At 36.6% G+C, this 24,627-nt stretch overlaps 1 protein-coding gene across 1 annotated transcript in view; it reads left to right on the top strand.

Moving 5' to 3' along the window:
• Nucleotides 1-1,612: 1,612 nt before the first annotated feature.
• Nucleotides 1,613-24,627, top strand: part of LOC126870707 (UPF0489 protein C5orf22 homolog) — a 419,981-nt gene continuing 396,966 nt past the window's right edge. The window contains exon 1 of the mRNA XM_050628660.1: nucleotides 1,613-1,747. Within this exon, the coding sequence (XP_050484617.1) occupies nucleotides 1,712-1,747 (36 nt within the window). The 5' untranslated portion in view covers nucleotides 1,613-1,711. The remainder of the gene's footprint in view (nucleotides 1,748-24,627) is intronic.

Here is a 24,627-nt window from a genome sequence, read left to right on the forward strand (position 1 = left end):
ACGGATACTATAATAAATACAACAATGCGCGAATATTTTTTATATCCATCGAATATCATAAAATTTCCGCAGATGATGTTGAAATTTCTGTACGACCATCAACGCCACTAACATTCCATACGTAATCAATCTTCCGGTATTAAGTCATCGCGAGCAACAACGAGCATAACGCGAGATGAATCTCGACAAAACATCCTATTTACGAGGCCATAACCAATAAAGTATGCTGCAGGGGTCACGGGCAGCTGTAATAAATATGTTCACGCAGCGTCTTGTTCGAGTGGCGGAAAGGGGATAGAGCAGGCGAGAAATATCGAGCAGAGGCTCGAGTAGCTCGGAGAGATCGCGTGGCCAGGCAACATCAATTTCGAGGGTGATTCTCGCCGCTGTCGGAAGAGCCTCGAAAATTTCGAATGGCCGCGTAATCGAGGAACCTCCTGGTGCACGAAGCTGAACGGAGGAGGATACTCGCAGTCCTTCCTTCTCTGCCTCCCTTTCGCTCCACACTTTACCTTCCTTTCTCTTTTTTCCTTGTTTCTCGCGATAATGATACCACGCGTTCCTCCTTGGCAATAATATCGATGCTCTCGTGTATATACCTTCGCAAGAATGTTGTTGCGGTTTTGCGAAAGAAAGGGCAAGAAGCATGGTTTTTTATGTAACGAAGGCACCTACAAGAATTATAGTTAAGAATGTGGTTTCGACCAGCTTGATTCTTTTTGTCTTCGCATCTATTGCAAGTCGTCTATTTCTACTCGCAATGTCTCATTTGAACCTCTAAGAAGCGAAAGATCAACAACCTCGCTTCTTGTAAAGTTATTCGTTTCACATCATTCAGTTACATCGTTGGTGTCCAACATCTGATAGACGATTTTGTCAGTACCACCTAATGAGAAAATCCGCAATCACTTAGTTGCCAGTCCCCAATACTTCTGCTAGTTATTAATTCGTCATTAATTCGTACATATGGATAAAATTCATATACCGTTATCACAAATCCGTTAAAAGGTTGGAATATTTCCTAATAAATCACTAACTACGTTAGGTAATGTATAACATTACCTCGAAGTACTACTAAATTCAACTAAAACTTTCATTTCAACTGTTTTCTATTATATAATAACAGTTAAAAATATAGGTTTTATATTCTGAAATATTACAAGCAAAGAAGAGCTTCCAAATTTTTACTCCCAATTACGACTATTTTTTCAAGAATTTCGCGTAAGGACTTTCCGTATTTATATGCTCGTAAATTATCGACGCTCTTAGTTATCACCTAACCACTGTAAATTATCGACAGATTCCTCGTGTTTACAACTTCCATAACTCTTCCAAATTTTTTACAATAACAGCAAATCCCTTCGAGTCATTCTAACAGTAACTTTTACATGAAACAATAAAGAACGTATTTCGTTATTCCAATAGCGTCCCATTAATGAACCTCGCAAGAAGCAAACTCGCTCGACCGCTTACATAACGCTAATTACGTTATCCAACGTACGTACATACGTTCGGGGTTGTACGTAGAGAAGAGTTTAGCCTAGTCCATAGCGGTTTCGCCATCGACGGATGCATCTTGACGCATTCCTGTTCATTATCTAATTTGCCGATCGTTTACAGGCTCACGTGCCCCGAGCCCTATTTCGTCAGCGAGGGTCTCTACGCTGCTCTCGAGGAGTTGGAAAACACGCGCGAGATTACCCTACACGTGATGACCATCGGCAGCTTCATCGAGGATCCGGCGAAGGTAAGTCATCCATCGTTACATAAACGTTTTCTTTTTGCTTCGAACGAGTAACAATCGCGTCCATCGTGCTGGATTCGCGATGGATCGTTCTATTCTTTACGCGTGTTCGCGTTACCAAATCGAACGATGCCTTTGGAATGATAACGATGAAAGAGGTTGCGTTCTCGAAGTTGGTTCATCGCAAGGTTTGCATTCCGTGAAATTTCATGCAAGGTTGTAGATGTAGAGGATTTTGTAATTCGTGCCAACAACGAAATGCGCGAACTTTTTCGTGAATTCGTTAAAATATATTGTATATCTAAATCTTGGAGATAAAGTATGGTATTGAAACAATATAAAAATTAAGAATTGAAATAAAAGTTGGTGATAATCGAACAGTCTACCCGAGAATATCCTAATATTCTTTGATTGAAACCTCAAAGATGAGACTCAGTGACGGAAATTTTGATTGTTATCCTATCTTTTTGGATCGTATCACCAACTAAAGTTCCGTAGAATACCGTATCTTGTGGTTATATCTATATTATACAGTAGTTGAATTTCTACTTCCTCCAGATATGAGAAAGCAGAAAAACTGGAAGAATTAGATTTATTTAGAGAATCGATCAAAATACAAGATAGGAAATCGATCAATGTAGATATACGTATTTCCATAAGTACGCTCGTTCATTCTCACAAGTCACCCCCGTGCAATTACTTCAAACAATTTCTCCAACTATTAATCTTTACTTTTAATTAATCGTCATCATCCTACCAAGCAACCTGCGTAATAACACTAAAAAGTTTGAATCGAAAACAAAAAACGAACAACGCTGTAATCAGAGGATCTTTCGAAATCAAAGAAGACATGTACTCGAGAAACCTTTCCTGATGTCTGGTTCTCTTTCTGGCGGTCAGTACGCGGCGCAATAGGAGCCAGATACTCGAATAAATAAAAACACGGCTAATTGCAAACGCGGCGAATGCCGGCTCATCCGTCGACCCGTCGTTATCTGACGTGAACACCGATTAAAATTACGTACGACTGTGCAGAGAACCGTACGTCGGTCTCGCGCGCTGCCTGCTCTATCTCCCTCGGCCCTCTTCTCGGGTCGCTAATTAAATGCAACGGCTAATTAGATAACTGATAAAAGGTTATGGCGGTCCGCGATCCGCACTATGTACTTTTGGCCCCATTTACGTACTCTCTCTAGCCTCGATCTTCTCATTCTTTCTTTCTATCTTACTCTTTTATTTCATTCTCTTATTCGCTTTTGATAGTCGCTTCTTTTTATATTATTCTTCTGCCTGTTAGATACGTTATCTTGTACTTTCACTTCTTATTCCACTTGGTCAAAGTTGTTTATTTTGTACCTTTCTTCCCTTTGTTCTGCCACTTCTGCTTCTTCCTCCGCTTCGTCTTCTTCCTCGTCCACTTCTCCTCAGGCCCTTCACTTCGAGTTCTTGTATTCTTACTTCTTTTAATTCCTTCACCGTGCATGTTAAGTTGTTGCTTTTGTTTCGTTCCCTCCTCTTAGCTGTTGCATCGGTCGCTTTTTGCCGTGCTTTCGCTTTCTTCTTTCACCTCCGCGTATTTTTACGCCGGGTTTTGCTCGTTCGTTTTTCACATTCTGCGGTCTTTCCATGTTTTTTCTTTCCTTCCCTGTGGCTCCTTGCCCTCTCCACGCGTTTCGTTCCCGTCTGCAGCTCTCCTTTTTCTCTTATGCTTAATCGCGTAATGGACGCAAGAAGTCAACTATTAGGTTTCAGGAGTATTTCTTTATTTTTGAATAATTTCCACACGAGTAATTTCGAATACGTTTGTTGTACGACTGCCGGTAATTTTCCAATTGGAAGCTACAAATGATTTTATGTGTTTGCATAAATATATATTCCATATTTAAATTGTGAAAATCCTTTTTTGGTTGTTTCATATTCCTTTTCTATCGTTCCTGGTCGTTCCCGGCTACTTCGCATGTTCTTTGTTCTCCCCTTCTCAGAGAGAAGTCTGCCTTCTTGTATTTGCTTCCTCTTTTATTTCTGTAATTCCTTCTATCTGTTTGTTTTTCTATATTTTTATCATTTCGGTGATCAATTCTGTGCGCTCTTCGTACGATCTGATTCGCGTTCTCTTAATGAATTTTTTCTCGTTATTTGCTTTTGCAATTGAACCGTCCATTTCCTTCTCTTGTACTTCTCTTGTACTTCTCTTGCTGACAGAAATAGATTCGCTAATTTACTTTTCCTTCCCCCAATTTACGGTTGCTCTTTGTATCTTTACATTTTTATTGTACTCGCCTTTTGCTACCAGTTTGTCTTCTTCTTGCGATTTTATTTTGCAACTTTTTACGTAGTATTTCTCTTTTATGTTCCCTATCCCCATTTTCTCTTCGATCTTTCTGTTTCTCCCTTTTCTACAGAATTTTTCTTTCTCTTCAAAGATAGAACTTTTTCAGTTTCGTTTCTTCAGCGATGTTACTTCTCGTTCTTTGTTCTATTATTCCTTTATTTTCCTCTTTAGTTTCTCTTTTTTACAATTATCCACTATCATCTTCAATTCAGAAATTCAAATAGCTAAAGGATTTCAGTGTAAAAAGATTGAATGCCAGTGTCTAATTAAAATGGACGTAAATCTCATGCGAAATATAAAGAAAGAAGTCACAAACGCTGGAATAATTTATTTTAGCTTGTAGCGCCATTCTGAAATAAAACTACAATTGTAAACGCCAACTACATTACGCTCGATGACAAGGATTTTATTAAAAATCTCGGTAATTTATTTACAAAGCGAACGAACTTCCGATTTCAATGATCTTGAAATATATCGTCAAGATCAACATTCTGATCAATCTTCCCCTATAGGTATCATCCAGCTGTAGTTTCTGACATATGTAGAGGCTTCTGGTTCGACGACAGTATGATTTTGATAATCGAATAGTCGCTTTCTTCAATGTCATAGTTCAAGTGTTTCCAATTTTGAATAACGCCGAGATAACATAAAGCTTAATACGAATCGTGTCTGTCTTATTGTGTAACACCTTAAATTATCTCACAGTAGCGCGAGGTAGGTAGCAATAATTATCTCATTCGAACTTATCCCATTGATTTTTCTTTCCTACACGAAATGTAGAAAATGTTGAAAATGATTATCGAAAATAAGTTAGGTCGAACTACGCGAAAATATGGACGCCGTGAGGCGTCTGTCTACTTCAGAACGAAGTGTGACCGTGACGTAGATTGAACTGAAGATTTTTGCGAATATCTCGAAGAGCAAAACCAAGCGACGTTAACACATACAGAGAAAAATTGTACAGAATGTTAGCACCAAGGACATATTTCAAGATCATTGAGATAGGTGAGGTCACCGCTCTATAAATAATTACTAAAATCTCCTTTTATGCTACCTATGTCATCTATCAGTTTCTTAATTACTTCAGTTTTGTATCTTCCGCGCAATCGACTTTATTCATCCACATCTTTCACCAAGTTTCTCTACTCCCTGCAACGTCTACTTCAACGTCTCTTGCTCTTCTTCTTCGAATCTTCAATTCAATTCTTTTTTTCCTCTCTTTTTCACCTCTTTGCTTGAACTAGCTACTCGCGTTCATTCCGCTTCGAAATTCGAAACTCGGCTCGAATTCCAGCGTCGATGAGGTATCCGCGACCTTGAGGCTTTACAGGCTTCGCTTTGGATAGCAACGTAGGAAGGGCAGCTAAGTGGAAATCTAATTAATGCGTTTTTACCAGGAACGAAGTACTACGTGGAGCATCGTTCCGGGAACTCGGCTGGTATATGTGCTTTAGGTGACAGAACATAGTCACGTTATCGCTAATCTCGTGCTGTATAACAGGGGCTGACAGGGCAACGATCCTACCTCGCGGTGGTTCCCTGGCAAACATTCGATGACACGTGCTGTTGCATCGTAATTGTGTTATACTTGTGCTCGATTGAAAGAAATTTGTGCTAGTCGATCGATAAAACTGTAGTTTCTGGATAATAGGATTGGAAATTAGGCGTATCTTTGGGGAGAATCGACTGATGGCTCGAGAATGTAAAGCTTTGAAGTCATGTGAATTTTATACATTTTATCTCGAGGGTCACAGTAGATCGAAATATACCGTAACATTTAATTTTTCCAAAATATTATACCGTATTTGCATATTTTTCTTGTGGCAACGTCATCTATATCATCGTTGAACATTTTTTAGTTAATAAAGTTTATCTTATTTTAATCGTTCTAACGAGTTTAGCGAACTCGGATTGCCGATGATCACCGTGGCAGTCAACTTGCTAACGTAACTAATGGTGACTTGTGAATATTTCAAGCGTAATGATATATTTATCCAAGGATATTCTTGGTTATTAATTATACGTTAAACTGCTTAATAGGTTAAGTCCATTCCGCCGTAACTGTTATTCGCTTTCGAAATGTTTATTACAGTGAAGTACATTTCTATATTTACGCCATTTAGAATATACTTTTACATCGGTTAAGATGATATATTTTTCATTCGAGTTTCATTTTTTCTCATTCATTATATCTGAGCAAATTAGAGTTTCAGAATGTACAATATTTTCTGAGACACACAATGGGAATGGCTTATGATTCATTGACGCGAATTGTTTTAAACTTACTATTCATCTATAAGCAGCTTATGCTGGGTGTGTTTATATCTTTATTGATACAATAAGACAGTACTGTGTGAACTTTCATTGCGTAAAGGTTTCACTATTCCAATACCTTGTTATCTTAACATTTCAATGTGCAAATGTTTCCACTTCGACACCATTGTACTTCCACTGGAATTAAAAATAGAAAAATTTCAATTTCATCCGAGCACACGATATACGATATTATGATAGCGTAAGGAATTAAATATGTATTGAATATCGTATGAATATTATACTTGTATAATAGAATGTTTACTATATATAATTCATGTAATATACATATTAATCAAATGTTATTTTGAAATAGCGTAGTAATAACGAAATAATAAACAAGTCATTAAGGTGCATACATCGGACAAGTACCTACAAAACGTTTCATCATAATTTATCTTTTATACCAACCCTTTTTCAAACGTGCGGGATGAATCGAATTTTTATCAGACTATGCACATTATGAGCCTTGATACGTAATTGGCATTTATGTGGCCCGTAAATAACACCGGCTCGTACTCGGAATGATTGCGGGAGCACGGTTAAAGATCAGGAATCATCGTTTATGAAGCAATAACGTATCGCTGGAGAAGCCGCGTTGCAATAAAATATTGTCTCTAATTCACGCTCGTATGAATCGATCTGCCAATCATCGCAACATTCATATTAAAAACTAAAGGCGTCCTTTCATGAGCGACGACACACTGCGGCGAAATTAATGGAACTATAAAAACTATTATGCATGGACAAGCGAGCAGCAATTACCATTGGCATTTCAAAATACTTGACCGAATTATTAGTTGGCGTTGAGACGCGATTAGCGATCCAATATGAGACTCGAGCGACGAGTAACTTTAAACACTGGTAGCACTCTTTGAACTGTTTTTCTTTCTTTTTTTTTCAATGGTCTTAAGTGATTTAACGAATAGCTACTTATTTCTAATTTCACTTCGTAAGAAGAGCATTCTTTGGATTGTTCTTCTAAACGATTTCAATGATTTAGTGGAAAGATATTTATTTCTAATTTTACTTTACGATCAGTGTGGAAGATAATATAAGGATAGTATTCTGTGGCTATTTTTATTGAATTAAATTATTAAAAGAATTCTGAACTTTCATTTGTGATTTTTATCGAGTTGTTAGTATTTCCAATTCAATGGCTGATAGGTTAATAACTGACCTAACGTTTAATAATCGAACTTTGTTAGCGTATTTTATAGATATTATTAAACGAAAAATGCAACATAAACATAGGTGATTTAAAACTTTATTAAAAAGTTATAATATCTTGAACTATCAAACGCGGTAATGGTCTTGCGGTTACTATGTTATAAGATAAGAATACAAACCAGTTTACAGCCAATATAATCGTTGAAGTCCTTATTTACTTTGGGTCACTTGGCTCGATTAAGTAACTATGTTAATTAATGGCTAGTTAGACGTTAATTACAGTTGTAAGCAACCTTCTTATGAAGTAATATTTTGCAAAAATACATAGTAGACAACATAACATACAGTATATGATAGCATAAATCGACTGTCAGAGACACTATGAATTTTTCGAAATTAATAATTATTATTTGATTTCCCATTGTAATTCTTAGACCACCTTAACGAATTTATCTCTCTCTCTCTCTTTTTCTCTATTTCTCCATTTCTCTGTACAAAATATTTTTTACGGAGTTTATATGCATTTTTCGAACAAATTAATAATCGTCTTTTGAGGGTTGCTCGTAATTTATCGACCGGCGTAACAAATTTATTGAACCGATTGCTTCCAATTTCTCAAAATATGGAATTAATATCCGTGCTGTTTTTGAAAAAAAAAAAATGACACTCGATGAATATTCGTCGGTTGCGACGATCTTTTCCGTGAAAGTACCTTTCCCTGTTTGCCCGTGTCGCGATTAACGAGTCGAGAAACTGGTTCGCATCCCGTTTCGCACGCCTCATTACCTAGCCGAGGGGTTCTACTATTTTATTTATGCGTCTATAGCCGACGATAGTTATTATAATTGCTTGTCGCTTCCACGTGATTTATGAGTGCGCTGCTAAACGCTGCCTCTTTAACGGCTAATCCTGTTCGTAATGGCTACCGTAGCCAGGTTACACAGAAACTCTCCTCTCGACGAATCTCACCCCGGAGTAATGACAGAATTCGTGGAAAATTGAACGCATTTTTCAGTCACGAGCCATTTCCTACGGTTATTTCAGTATTTTCTCGACGCTTGTTGTTTGCACATCTTTTTCTCTTTCATTTTCTTTTCTCCGTTTTTAAGGACGTGTGTCATCCTTTATAAGTTATGGTCGCATGTATATAATCAGCTGGACCTTGGATTAGCAGTAACCGTAATGTTATTTACGCGTTGATAAATCATTGTTGATAAATCATTTTGAAACATATCCTTTGTATGAATTATTTTAAAGTTAGTCGTGATATTTTTCTTTTCACGATCGTTGTGTTAGCTTGATATTTGTCCTTTCATCATTATTGTGTTAGTGTGATATTTGTCTTTTCACGATTGAGCGTTAAAATTGCGTAACAACGAAGTTGGAAAATTAATAAAACGTCGAGTTGATCAGTTTGGATCTCGAGAGACTCGTACGTCGTTCCACTTTTGTTCTCGCCATTTTTTACCACAAATGAAATGATCGCCCACATTCCTCGTTTACTTACTTGGTGTACGTATCATCCTTCTTACGTAGTCGAATTCGAATCGTATACAACGAACGTGTTAACGCTCGACTGAAGCAATTAATCGTCGAACACTGTGCGTTGGATAATTATTGATAGACTTGCACTTATGTCGATTATAATTTACGTGTGCTGAGGTTGATGAGCGTAATATCTACTGAAAAGCAATATATCAATGTACAATATAGCTGTTATGCAATGAAGTAGAAGAGAAGATCTTTCCAATCTACCAATGTAGTCATCTGTACAATGAAACGAATAAATCCACTGAGAAGAGATTTGGTGAAGCGCTCGAGTATTAGCTTTTTATGTATCCGAAGAAATGATACTTGAAGTTCAGTTCAGTACCATTTCATTATTTTATATAGAGACTATAGCAAAGAAAAACTGGAAATAGCTTAGAAGGATCGAGGGTCAGGAAGTACTTGGTTCGGAGGAAAATAACCAACGTTATATTTTTCAAGTAGAAGATCAAAAGAAATATTCTCGTTCTAGAAAGAACGTTGTGTTTGCTAGGGAAAATGATGAAAGTTCACACCCCTGCGTATTAAAACAAAAAGTGCACAAACTAGAAACTAACACTAGCTAGAGGCTAACGCTAGAAAGTCCAGATTATAAAGACAAATTTTACTCTCACAAAATTTAGGAACAGTCTTTCCAAAAGCAAAGAATACAAAGAAAATTACGCGGATTGTTTGAAAATAAAAAGATCTACTTTCTACGGCTACGATCATTCTCGCGTCTTCCGTAACATTAGAAAAACTTCGTTTCCCTATACGCTTCTTAAGAACGAAACAATTACAATGGTCGTATTATCGTATTAACAAGTAGAGATAAAATAGCTGAAGCAATTCAAAACTAATTAAGGATAAAACGAAGCAACAAGATTACAATTCGTTTATAGTAATAAAGACATTGGCTTAGCTACCACTTCCACGGTGGAAAACACGATCCTCCACGGCGAAACAAGCTACCAATGCATCAAAATGGCATAACTTGCGAAAGGTTAACCGGCTAAACACGCATCAACTCTGTATCAAAGCGCGACGGCCTTCCAACAAGCGGCCACTACCGATCGCGCGCCGCTAAATCCCAGTAATGTTATAATTACACCACTGATGCGGTGTTCGTGAGATATACGCGACGCATAGTCGCATATACATATATATATACACATATATATACATATATGTTTATATATACACAACAGTAGTATATAATATAGAAGACTCGAGGCGGTTAAAATAAGGGAAAACCGGTTTCTCTTCGCGCTTCAACCGCGAAACGTCCGTTAACGCTGATGACGTGGAAAACAGACGTACCACTGCACGCGGATTACAGTAAATTGCGGCAGGTGTTTGTAATACTTGGCCGATTCAAAGGCAGCAAAACACGTCGTCGATGATACGAGCCGAGGAAACCAGATAGACTCAAGGAAGATGGGCCGCCATCGTTGGCTAATGCGGCAACAAAGACGCGGTTGCAGCGCCTCTGAAATTACCCTGCCGCAACCGTGTTAATTGAATTTTATTTTACTCTTCGGTTGGATAGGTTCGACGATCTTCGCTGTTTACCATCGCCGCGCCAGGGACGTTCAATCTGCGATCGATGGCATATTTACGAACTTTGATGGCCCAGGTGCCGGCTATTCGGCATAAATATCTCGCTAACAGCCGGATGGAATTTCTGAAACATCGCGCGAAATCACCTCGCGATCGTCGACGCGTTCTTAACGTTGGATACCTTTTTTCGTTGAAGGGGAAGTTATACAAGGTCTTCCATAAGTCCTGGGACGGACAATTACCTGAAAAACAATGTATTTTTGACAAAAATGTTTGAAACGAGAGTTTTAAGGTCTTGAAAGTTCTACCGAATGGTCATACTCGTCTGACCTTGAATGGTAGGATCAAACTCAGGTCCAGGTTAACGTGATTTTCGTTAATGATACAGCCTACTTTCTATCATGTACAGTTAAAGCTGACGACTGGAGATCTTTTCAAAAGATCTTACTACAATAAATGTAGTCGATAATTTTGTATGTAGCATCGAAGGGATCGTCAAACAGTCGATAGACATCAGATTGAACGTCTCATTAATTAAGCACCACTCAACCAAACACATACAAAGCACAACGATACAGACTCATGCCATACATACAAAGAGGTGTAAAATACGCAACGTCCACGCGATACATCCTGCATAATGCTAATGCCGACGTCACTACCTCTTTCGATGCTTGTAACTCAGATAATTTTTATCAAGAGAAAGTCATCAACCAGTGTTTTGGAAGATCTCGCCGCCTGCTCTAACATTGTGTGACAAAAAATAGGATATACCATTAAAAAAATCATTTTAACCTCTACGTGGGCTTGATCCTTGGCTCAAACTCTAACAGATATGACCATGCAACACAACTTTTAAGGTTTGAAAACTGTCGTCTGAAACATTTTTTTTTTTTTCAAAAATGCTTTTGTTTTTGGGATATTTAACCGTTACAGGACTTTTGGAGGATCCTGTATAGTGGCGTTCATTTCGCCGTGAACAGAAAGTGATGGAAACGATCTATGATTTTTGTTGTTAAAATGAGTTAAAATGAAAATGAGTTTTGTGAGGTAAAGCCACTTTGAAGTTGGTATTTCATACGCATCTTGACTTGTTCCTTTATTTGTAACAATATGATAGAAAAGAATCTTGCGTTGAGAGAGTGTTGGATAGCCTTAAAAGTGGAAGAAATGCTGATAGAGATTGAAAATATTTATAATCTTTCTTGCATAAGGTGAAATACCTTCTTCGCTTATGATAAGAAGTAAATGAAATTCCTTATGTAGAAATGAAATGCTATTTATTACCCATCGACCTGTTACGTTACAAGTAGAATGCATTTACTGTCGATGAAATTTGCATCGCATGGCAGCAAATAATTTCTTACGAGGTATATTTCAATATTGCAAAACTTTACGTACGTATTCGTCGTAAAGCGAACCTTATCAACTAATTTTTGAAAATTTTCTGATTTCCAATTTATATTCCATGTATCGATATCATATCATCGTATCGTCAATTTACTAGAAAAGCGAAATGATTAAAATACCAACAACGTTCAACGAACGTAACTTATTTGTATCTTCGATTCGATAATATATGAAAAATACCCAGAAAATGGAAACGATCTACGGAGGAAGAGTCAATCTCTTCAAGTGCTGAAGCAGATTTCCTGATGCGTTGAATAATGCATACCACGACTGAAGGAAGCATTGTTGTCTAACAACGAAGACGTTAAACGGAAGCATCTTCCAATTGGCACGTAGACAGCTTTTACGAGCCAACGACATGCGGCCATCGCGATACTTTCAGGATAAAAAAAGACATCAGTTCTAAGTGAATGATCCGCAAAAGTACCATCCTAGACTCGTACTGGTTGCACAAGAAGTTCCAAGAAACTTTGTGCAATAGTTAAATCAACAGAATAGTTTGTTATCTGGTTAAATTTGTGAAAAGTTTGTTTCTAGAATCTAAGTTTACGAGAGTTTGGTTTATTGCGGTATAACTTCGAAAACATTAATATTTCAAACAACACAACATTTTACAAATTCCATATTGCAAACTTCTAACACGTTCACGTAAATATTAATAAATTTCCTGCGCGTTGTATTAAATAGTATTGTTTAATTTTTCAAGTCATCGCGAGCATCGATTTTGTCTTTACCCTAACTTTGGAAACTATATTAAATATCGTAAAACTTTCGAATTCTCAAGCTTCTGACTCATCGTTGTAGACGCAAATGAATTTCTCTCGATTATGCTCAATGTTCCTACATACATATTAAAATTCACGAATCTTGTTCTCACAGATCTTCGATTCTTCGCTATCGAGGATGATCTTCCCTTTATCTCGTTGTTCCAAAGATTACACTTCCAAACAAATAACAAGATTTCTAAATTTTCGAATACCTAAGCGGTGGTCGTACTTTACCTTTCCTCTTCTTTACTTCAAGTTTCAAATATAGCGTACTAGAGTTCATAAATCTTGTTCGTCAAATTCTCAGCCGTTGATCGAAGTCATTGATCTTCGATCTGTATTTCGAGTCGTCCGTTGATCTTTACTTGGAGTCGTCATCCAAAAAAACAATCAAGTCGATGGCTAGATGATTTTTCGTGGTGGTGACGAATACAAATGAGGCCTCGGTGTTCCATGAAGACCGTGTATGTCGCAAGCGGAACGGACGACGTCCCGAACGATGATCGGCCAATTCCTAGACACGGCAGCGAGCATAAATTATTCAGGCGATGTAGCAAAAGCGATTAATTTTATTGGCCGACGTCCCGGATATGGCTCGTCTGCACCCGTCACCGTCGCTTTGTTGCAACGTCGTCGTATCCTATGCTCCGTGTTCCTCGATTATGCGCGAGCTCGGCTAACACCTTATTAACGTCGCCGCTTGTACGAGGCACTGGCCACAGGGAAATTGCGCAAAAGCGGCTGCTCATGCTCAACTGTGTTGCTCTTTTCTCATCGTCGAGATCGGATGCCGATGCCACGTAACAAACGGGACCTTTCATGGTTGCCACCTTCTTTCACTGTTACCAAGATTCATCCGCAACAAGATGATTTCTGGGCTGAGAGTTGAGCAAAAGATTATGGGAAATGTGAGCGAAACCAAACGATCGCAGGATGAAGCTTGACGATTATCGGATCATTTTGCAGATCGGGTATGGTCTCGTTTGGATATCCACTGGTTGCTTGTTGCTCAAAGATATCTGGATACTTGCTTATTTTTGACAACATATATTTTGATTATAAAATTATAGCTCGCGTAACGACAACCCATTTGTAGTAGGCTATGAGATATTCTTTATCTGATTATGTACTAACTTTTTTTTTATTGTTAAATACAGTACAGTCTCCCGTTCTACTATTGGAATATTTTGTTATCCGAACAGAATGTCTACTAGTAACAGATGCGTTTTTCTGTTATAAATACTATTATTACATGATCATTACATTCGAGCATAAAAATCAAATGGAAATGATAGGAATGCCGATTGTCTCATGCCGAAAATGCAGTTTAGCGGCCAGAAATGTACGGGTTCTTGAAATGTTGAAACAAATTGATAATTTTCTTGATTTTTATTTGAACGAGTAAAATGTGATATTAGATAAAAGTGATTGTTCTATTGTTCAGAAGTTCCATTATCCCATCATTTTTATCCTGCTATTTTCCGATACGAGAAGCTCCACTGTACTTGAAATCGAATCGACGTTGCGAATATGGTTTAAAATAGTGAAATCTGATCATTAATTAATTACGGAATGTTGATAGAATATTGATTACATTGCGACGTACCTAAAAATTCGTCAATTTTCGATCTCAATGTCAATTTTTTCTTCAAATACCGATTTTATCCGATCAATGATATTATTTTACAATATTTTAAATTAAATGTTAATAGTATGGCTGATTATAACGTAATTTATGGGATTTATATTAATGTAATTTGTGGGAACATCTTGGAAATAATTGATAGAATGTTCTACTTCTGTTTCTCGCAACTGATCTGTGATTAGACTAGTAATAATTGTAATTTGAAACAATTAGGCATTACATGTTTCTTTGTATTCGTAGTTGAGTTAAATGTGTCATGAAAATTTTTTTTAGTGTCAACTAAAAATAATAAGAAACGATGCTTGATCTCCATACGAATTAACAAAATAACGTGTTGTTGTATTTTGAAATTATATTTTTGCAGTTTTGCAAAACTTTCGATTTAAGAATATATTTAGACTCTCATTAGGGACAACGAGCGACGCGCTGAAATTCCATAGGAGAGGCAAATGTTTCTGGCATGGAGAGTTTTGTCACAGGTTATTCATTTAATGTACTAAGCAGTTTATGACCATTTTATTAGTCTGATTGGTCAATCTTTTGATATATGCTCATCTGTTAAGAAACGGTGAAAGGAAATTGAAAGGAAACATGAAAGGGAAAGTAGAAGGGAAGATGAAAGGGAAAACAAAAGGGGAAGAGGCGGTAACTACTTTTCCAAGTCTGTGATCAAATTTTTCGACAATATTCACGATTTATGGAAGATTTTGTTTTGAAAAATGTCAAGCTTTTCCGAGATTATATAAAGTATAACATTTATTATATAAAATATCTGCCAAGGGGGCGGAACATTGTTTGCGTGAAGATCGTTTTCTCCAGTCTTTCTTATTCGTCAATTAATTAACGTGATACAACGACGTAATAATAAACTTTGGCGAAAAACTTATCAAGTTAATTTAACCTTCTAACTCTGATTTAATTCGTGATATTACGGAAAGCTCTTAACATTTCCCTTCATCTTTCAAGAAACAATTATTCAAATATCTCTCTTCTTCAAACTCTAACGTAAAAAGAGAAAGAAAGATTAGAGTATATTTTACAATGAAAATTAATTGACAAATTTAGGTATTATTGTTGAATGGATACAAAAATCATACGGACGTACCAAACTATAATTATATCGGTGGCCAAAGAAAACTACATAAAAAATTTTGCGAAAGTAAAAATTAAAAAATTCTCTAAATTGTTATATAAAAGCTATTATCACGATATTTCGTCAAATTTGAAAGTGAAAGGAACAAAAATTTTAACATTTCTCTACATTCACTACAGAACCATCGTTAAAAGTTTCTAATTTCCCTAAAAATCCATTTTTTCATATACCTTATAATTCAAAAAATGTTATCCAACACACATTTCTCACGGCGTATCGATTAAGTTTCTAAACGATGTCATTTTGCCGCGATGAAAGCGAGCGCAAGCATCGTACGGGATCACGAGCAGAACACCGGGTAGCAAATTGATTTACGAACGTCGCGTACGACCGGTCGTTCTCGCGTGATTCAGCAACATCTTGGTACGGCGAGTCGCCCTAAAATCGCTGACGACGGTGCTGACCTATGTTCCCTGAGGGCAGGGTAACCAAATACCTGGCTAACAGCCGGGTCATTCATGCTTATTATCCCGACACTTAATTCTAGCCTCTCGCGTAGTCGCGTGATCCCTGTCGATGGACTCTGGTAGACCTACAGCAGACGCCATGCGATTAATAAAAAGAATAAACTGATTGATTTTCTTCGCCTCGATGCGCCTCCAGGTCCAAGCTATCGAGAAATTTAACGCGTGAATTTTATTATCGTTCCATTGTACGTTACAGAAGTTTTAAATTTAGGAATCTATAAAATAACGTTGGGTATATTTATTTTGTTAGATTTATTATGGTCAATGGTTTATTCGTAAATAGTTGGTATACTTAATTGTAGTAATTATTAATCGAGTAATATAATAATAAACAGATTGATTCTGGAGTTTATAATAATTATAAAATAATTATTGCTTTAAATACCATATACCAGTTGCTGCATTCTTATATATTACCGATTATATTTCATTTGTGATATATGTAATAATATCGATTACTCTTCATTTTCCCTTACCGTTAAACACCATCTTTTCGATTACTTTTTTACCATTCTTTGTCATCATTCTCTACCTTCGTATTCATATTTCTATAAACAGAATCAAAGAAATAGATTGTACGAAGAGATTTCTTTCATTCGTTGATTTCTACGACGTATATCTCGAACGTCGCTAAAATTTAGAAGATTAAAGATCGTAGCGTATTGATTAGCAACATTGTCATTACAAGTTAATGTTATATAGCACGAAAATAGTAAGTTTAGGCTGGTAAAAGAGAAATAACACGAATTTCATGCATATTCGTTGCTCCGTTACAAAGAGAATACTGGCAAACTTCCAACGCTATCTCAAACGAATAATACGCGAAGCAAAATAGTATAAATCAACATTTAATTTTATGTACATAAACTATATTGTCAGGAACTAATATATTCTTTACTGCAATCTACACGTAGAATCAATTGGTAAGCGTCCAAATAGACGTTTCGTACAATAATATAAACAGAATAATATCTGACGTTGTCTCTTATCTTAAACGTCACACATACTTATAATTTACGACGTATGTTCGAATGCATACTATTTCTATGCACACGTATGTAGGTACGTACATCTCATATTTGCAAATGTCGAACCACGTTCGATCGGATCTACATGCATTCGCATCTGATCGGACCTAAGAGATCCTTTTTCGGGAATTCGTTTGCGATGGAAAGAAAATGATGGTATGCGCAGGTGTACGTGGCAAACGTAAACGCATTCGGCCAAGATCCTTCCGTCATTAAGTTTCTTTCCTCTTGCCCGGTTTTCTCATCGACCAAACATGTCCCGATGTGAGTGTTGACCTCGCGGTTACTGGGAACTCATCGAGAGACGAACGTGAACGTTGCTAGACATCTATCTATGGTGTTGGCCGTCCGGATGGTTTTTAGGCTTGGAAAGAATTGACGCTTAACCCAGGTTGGGAAAGTTGAGTGGTCGTCATCGAGTCGCAGAAAACATAGTGGACTCTCGCGTGTACTACACTAATGTAATTCGCTTTTTTCAACGAGCCACGGCCGTAGTCGTGCGATACACGAGGAACCCGCGACTGCTTTTTACCCTATACGATGACAGTTCGAAATATTTTTATCGATCCTCGAAAACCATTTGCCCCCGAACGTGGATTATTCGATTTATGTAGTTGATTTTGCGAGATTAGTCGGCTTCGACGATAGAGGCTCTAGGAAATGTAGTTCGAATAATTTTAGATGGTTTTTGCTTGTTTTGTCGCATTAAATAGTAACAGAATGCTGAGAGTACGTGAGTGATTGACGATGTCGGCAATATTTCAGTCGCTGTAAGTTGTTTTGTGTCAGCAAGCAATTGATTGAATTTTTTTCGGTTTAGCCATGTTTAATGCCGTTTCTGAATTAGCCGCGGGCAATATTTCATGGTAGATGCAGTCGCAAAGAATATCGTACGATTTGTACATACGTAAGCAACTTTAGGCATCAGGTTTACGAATTCACGACTTAATTAAACAGATACACGAAAATAACGCGAAATAATTGTAAACGTATTTACCGATGGTAATAATTATCATAACGACAACGTACTAGCAATTATCTAATATTTTAGATAATAAATATATTCCGTTAAAAAAGCACTGAAAGATGATAAGGCAAAAATCAAAGATACTTTCGAATAAAGATACAAATTGACGAGAATTGTGGAACCTTTTACCGTATCTTACTGAACTCATTGGAAGATGATCAGTTTTTATAATTATAGTTCATGTAAGAGTTCGCTATGTTTCTCACGATATGATTTTGACCACGACTTTTCGTGCATATATAGAAATTCAATCGATAAGTATTAATTTGATCGGACGCCAACGAAAATTTCCTTATTTTATCATTTTACAAATTTACAATAAATATTTTGTTATATATGTGTATAATGAGATAATTATTGGATTGTTATTAAGCATATAACGAAATATTAATATCCAAAGAAAGATTTTCAAGCAATAAGTAAAACGAGAAACATTTGGTGCGCGCATCGATCGCACAAAGAGACGAAGAACGAAGAAACATTTCTCTGAACAATCCACCTTTCGCTCGTCCATTACAGACGCTAATTATGATTGATAGCAACATTGATTATCGACTACTGATTTCACAATATATCACAGAACGAAGTGGTAAATTTAAATCGCCAGACACGCAGGCTAGGAATCACTCTGTTACTCAGCAGTTTCGCTGGTTCGAGCGCAACTAAACGGTGCGCGGATTTTGTTCTTTTTATGTAGTTATTTTTTTTCTCTCTCCCTCTCGAAATCGCGACATAAATCATCGAACGTTCCTTTCTCCTCGGCGTAGAAAACAAACGTTCGAAACGAAACATCCATTACGAGCGTCCAAGCGAAATAGAATTTCAATCAATTCCCCATCAACGTTAAGTGCCGGCCCGTCGACTGTCAGGATCGCTTCATCGCTGTTCTGCGCGATTATCGTCATCAGTGATGCCTAAACTTCGTCATTTGACTAGATTTTCCTCGATCGAAAGGCCCAATCGGTGAATTTACAGTGACTCGCGAAAGTATTTAAACGGTTACCATAGGAAACTTTTATCGATACTCATCAACGGTGTAACTGTGATGAGACACGGCTGTCACGATGGTATTGTTCAAAGAAATCATTTTGAGAATTTATGTAGGAATTCCAATCTTTGTATTTACTAAAGATTTCTATAAATATTTGAACATTTATCATAGAGAATTTAAAACGTAAAAATTCAAAGTATCTTTAAATTTCATTAAACACTGTCGCGACCTTCGCGATCATATCGGTAAAATTTCTAAACAATTTGACAATGAGTATAGAAATTACAACATACTTGTTGCAAATGTATTAAATATATTTTATTAATATATGTAATAGGAGTTTCTCGAATATATGACAAGTATTAAATATGATCCCACTGAATATCGAGATTTATTCATATAATAAATAATAGATCGTCTAAATACTTTTGCGATATTTGCGAAATATATATTTGTCCTTGTATTAAATATCTTTCAATTTCTATATATACTATCAGACTTGTTCCAAGTTTTCTCAATATAATCATGATAATAGATTCTCGTAACAGTGCTAATGCAAACGTTTCGTATGGAACACGTGAATATTCATAAAAGGTGTCTATAACTGTTGCAATACTTTCGTGTGCAACTATAACTCGAAAATGTCACTGACAAGTAATCTCGAACATCGCTTTCCAACGATTCATGATGGATCGACGAAGATTGCTTCCTCGAGACAATTACGGAAACGTCTATCGCGCGAGATGAAGAATTTGTTTACAGAGATATCGGCGATACTGATTGCCGAGGAAAGTTCGCGATTCGAAAACGACCAGGAGAACCGATTTCTACCAACGCGTTCGAATCGGTAGAAACGGTTAACGGTTGCGGCAGGAAATAATGATTTTCTGTGCCAACGATATTAATTCGCGATTTGACAAAAATGTTCGATCGCGAGGAAAGTTTCTAGTTCGAAGGGAGATCCCGGAGATTTCTATGCTGATGATATTAATTTGCAATTCGTATCCGTAGGATACGTTATTTTACCCGTTCAATTATGCCGGCGAGAACATTGAAAAATGGAAATCAACCAGAGGATATCTAACTTTAGATAACGCGATCGGTTTTCTGCGTTGTATATTCACGTGGAAGAAGGCTAATCTGATCCCCCTTTTATTAGTGTTATTTCGAATGGAATTCAAAGTAATTCACTCAAGCTTTGTGTAGAAAAAGAACGTAAAAGGTTCTGTACGAAACTGGTTTTCTGTATGTTTCAAAAATCTTAGGATTTGTTCATTTTGGCGTGAAATAAATCTGTTCCTATTTACGGAACAGATCTTATCTTGATTGTGGTCGCCTTTTATTAATCCTACATACGTTATTTGCAATTCCTTAATCTCTTTGTAGTCGTTTATTGTGAACAACATTTATCCGGTCGTAAGTAACACATTAGACACAAAGGGTATTTTTAATTGGATCTCATTCGCCACTGTTTAAATCCGAAAGAATTCCTAATAATCCTTAATATTTAATATTCAACCAGTATCGATAAATGGTATATCGATGTTTCACGAAGGAATTTTTTTCAATTAATACGAGTTAAAAATTATAATCTATATCTAGTGGTCGTTCAACGAGAGCTGGAAGAAGCGTGCGATGGTAACTGGTATATCGTGGAAAATTATCATTATAAAATAAGGAAAATATTGTGTCGGCTGGGTATATTTGGAAGCTTTCTCGAACAACACTGTAAAATACGGCATCGGTTAGTGTCAACCGGTATCTAAATTGGCACGGCGTCAAGCATTTACAGATAAACAGGAGCTGACCGCGAGATTATAACGAGCTTCGCGAGCATTCGAACCACGACTCGTTCCACTTTACTTCATTCGTGTATGATTAAGATAACTGCGATGCTTCCTATGAAGTAAGCTATCCAACTATTTTTACTTTCTTTCCAACTTGTTCTTTTTCCTAGATTATTTAGATTTGATACCTACGATATCGCATACAAGGAATACAGTATTTTATAAATAAATCTGTACTAACGAAAATGTTGTATATATGCATAAGCTACGTTATATATTTTACTGGATTATCGGATTCAGTGAAAATAATTTAATTTCGTGTTGTAAATGTGTAACAATTCAGTGTGAAGTTTATGTTTAATTTAAAGAAATTATGTTGATATTGAAATTTCTTTGAATAAAGTTAACAAAGAAATCCAAATATTTCATTACGATAATAATTTTGGTTCTTATTATTGTATATCGTAGATTATAATTTTTAACTTGTATTAATTGAAAAAAATTCCTTCGTGAAACATCGATATACCATTTATCGATACTGGTTGAATATTAAACATTAAACGTTATCATGACACGATAAAATTCATTTTTAAGAACTAAAGCGCAATAACAGATACAATTAATACTTGTAATTATCAAGCTTTATAAAACATTTTTATAAAATCGTTCCTTTAAATTCATAGAGAGATCGATATATTACTAGTAACTTAACGCTATAACTTTTCCTATATAATAAAAATTTGTTACATCTTAATAAAATTCCATCAAAATATTCTGATATTTACGAGCATTATATACACTCGAACCAGGCATACAAAAACGAGTATTCACAGGAGACAAAAGCAAATCTAAATAAGAAGATCGAATTGCAAATGCCCGCGTAATTTACTGCATCCTCCAGTTAGCGATCGCGCGTGAAGAGCCGATTCGAGACCAATACGTTTGAACCGACGATTAAACTCCGTTTATCTACTAATACCACCATCAACAACAACTTAATCGTTCAAACTAGTCATTACGGTTCGAACAGATACTCCGATCTTTGCCGAAAAACGTTCCCGGCGAAATCACCGTGAAAATTAGTCTGGCAAACACGGCCTGTTTCTACGTTTCCCGGCCAACAACGTTGTCTATACTCGTCAGAGGTGAAACAAGTCCCTGATGGAGAAACGGCTCGTGTAAAATGCAGGCGAAACGAGGATCGCGTCGGCACGATACCGTAAAGTTGGCTCGGACGTCTCTCAGTGGCGGTTCTATCGTACGGTGGGACGTTCTCCAATTACGATATCTCGTTTTCGCGTGCAGCTGCGAATAGCCAATCGTAAGGTACACGCATATGTGGCAGCGAGATGCGAAAGAGAGAGAGGGAGAGAGAGAGAGAGAGAGAGAGAGTCATTACACGTAGCTCGTGTCCGGCTTAATTGTGCGCCAGAAATGCACTCGTAAGAAAGCACAATGGGCCTCTGGATATTTACAAGGAGCCAGGCACAGCGATAAGAATAACTGAGAGTTAGGTGGTTTGATAGAGGGTTTTGGTTGCCTGGCCTCAACTGGCTACATAGCCACAGAAAAAATGTTAAGCTGCATCCTCACTGAAGCAACAATGAGAAACGTTCTGTTGATGTTTCGTGTCTCTCGAAAAAGATGCTGATTGTTGTCCGATGTTTCACTAGGTTTATTCACGTTTTCGTACTGTGTATGTTGTTCCGAGCAGCAGAGAGAAATAAGAAGCTTCATTGTGTACAATTCGTCGTGCTTCACAATGCATTGTTGCTGTCTGATAGGTGTAGTTAACAAGTTGTTGACGCGAGTCGACGTTTCTCATTCCATAGACATTGACATATTTTCCGAGAATATGCGCGAACTGCAGTAAAATTGATTTCTCGGTATTACAGTGCGAAATGTGTTAAGATTCTTGTAATAATAGGATCAATGCCGAAGTAGATATTTTAGATTCGAATTTAATAATCTTACAAAGTTTCGATGGCGTCGTTCGTTTGTTAAAATATGTCGTTTTTCTTCAGTTCGTTTCTAAATAGCGTACCACTGTGATGTTCTTTAAGACTTGGTCGAATCCATACTATTTTCTTTTTTTTTTTTTTTTTTATCACTAATAACGTTGCCGTAAGGATCAAGTCTTCTTCGATTAATTGTTACATTTACACGTGAACAACTTGTTTGTAGGAACACGTGCCACTTTCAAACCGAAACAAAATCCAAATGTTCCTTTGATTCTGTTAATCCACTGCGCAGAAAATATTATCTATAGTTTGATATTTATTAAGGACACTTAAAGGCATTTGTCTACGATAGGCAACAGAAAGTTGCTCGTTGTTGCTTCAGTGAGAACGCAGCTTAACGTTGGTATCGAGTGTGAAAACAGATATAGCGATTACAATCCGCAGTAAACGAGTCTCGATTGGATGGGGACGCGTAAAAGTTTCATGTAGAAGGTGTGTATAAGAGTTATTAGATGATATGAGCACTGTTCAGCTCGGCGAATCACGGATGGTATTATGGGATGAATTTTTAAGTAGCGGTGATTAAAAGTGTTCAACTTTGATTTAATGATTTTTTAGCTTGACGTGTAACAGCGTCGGAGGTGTATAATTTGTGTACTTCATTGGAAGAATATTAAAAAGAAAATACACAGGTAAGGAGATATTTTAATAACCATGTAGTTGAGGAGTTAAATGGTTCCTTAGTTTCCTTAGTAACGCGATGAATGTTGAAATTTTTGTTCTTTTTTTCTTTTTTAGTAAATGGTTTAATGTTTTTGAAGGAACAGTAACGATTAATTTCTGTGGAAGCTTATTACGAAGTTGATCTTGTCTAAATGTTTCACGTGACTTTGCGCGATATTTAAAAATACAAGAATATACTGAAAAAGGAAATGAAAGAATTTATACCCATCTACTCGTGAAGTTTACTTCAAAATTAGGAAGGTTATTTCAAAACTAATCATATTCACACGTTTCACGTAACATTGTATATTTTAAAATACAACATAGTTGCTGGGAAAGAAAATCAAAGAAATTATACATATTTTTGGAACGAAAGGTTACAAAATGTTTTCGAAATGAAATCAGTTTAAACGTATGTGTATGTAATTTTCTATTTGATTTTAGAATAAAGAAACACATTAGAAGAAACAATTGAACTTAGGTAGGTATTTACGAGGTGAAAGGTCGTTTCATGATTGAGCTGATGTTCAAATGTTACACGTGGTTTTGTATGGTATTTTAAAAAATAAGAAGGTATTGGAAAAGAAATTTAAGGAATCTATATGCGCGTGTAGAGTCAAAGGTTATTCCGAAAGTAAATACCTAATGTTAAATGTTTCACGTCGATATGTATGATATTTTCAAATACAAAATGTTATTGGAAAAGAAAACGAAGGAATTCATAAATGCTTGTGGAGTGAAAGGTTGATTCACATTGAATTGTATGTCATGTTGAAATACAAGAAGATATTCGAAAAGAAAGTCAAGGAATTTATATAGACCGTTGTACCTATCTGTCAAAAGACACTGCAAAGCGAAATAGGCATTCATCCCACTGTGAAAACGTAACAAAATTTTTTAACAAGTTGGAACGCGCCGCCAACATTCTGTTTCGTTGATTTTATGGCAAAATTGTGAAATTGGAGGAATTCTTACTTGAGAGTTTACAAGATGTCTTGCGCAATATTGCAAAGCGATGGAAG

The sequence above is a fragment of the Bombus huntii genome, chromosome 1, assembly GCF_024542735.1.
Source record: "Bombus huntii isolate Logan2020A chromosome 1, iyBomHunt1.1, whole genome shotgun sequence".
NCBI lineage: Eukaryota > Metazoa > Arthropoda > Insecta > Hymenoptera > Apidae > Bombus > Bombus huntii.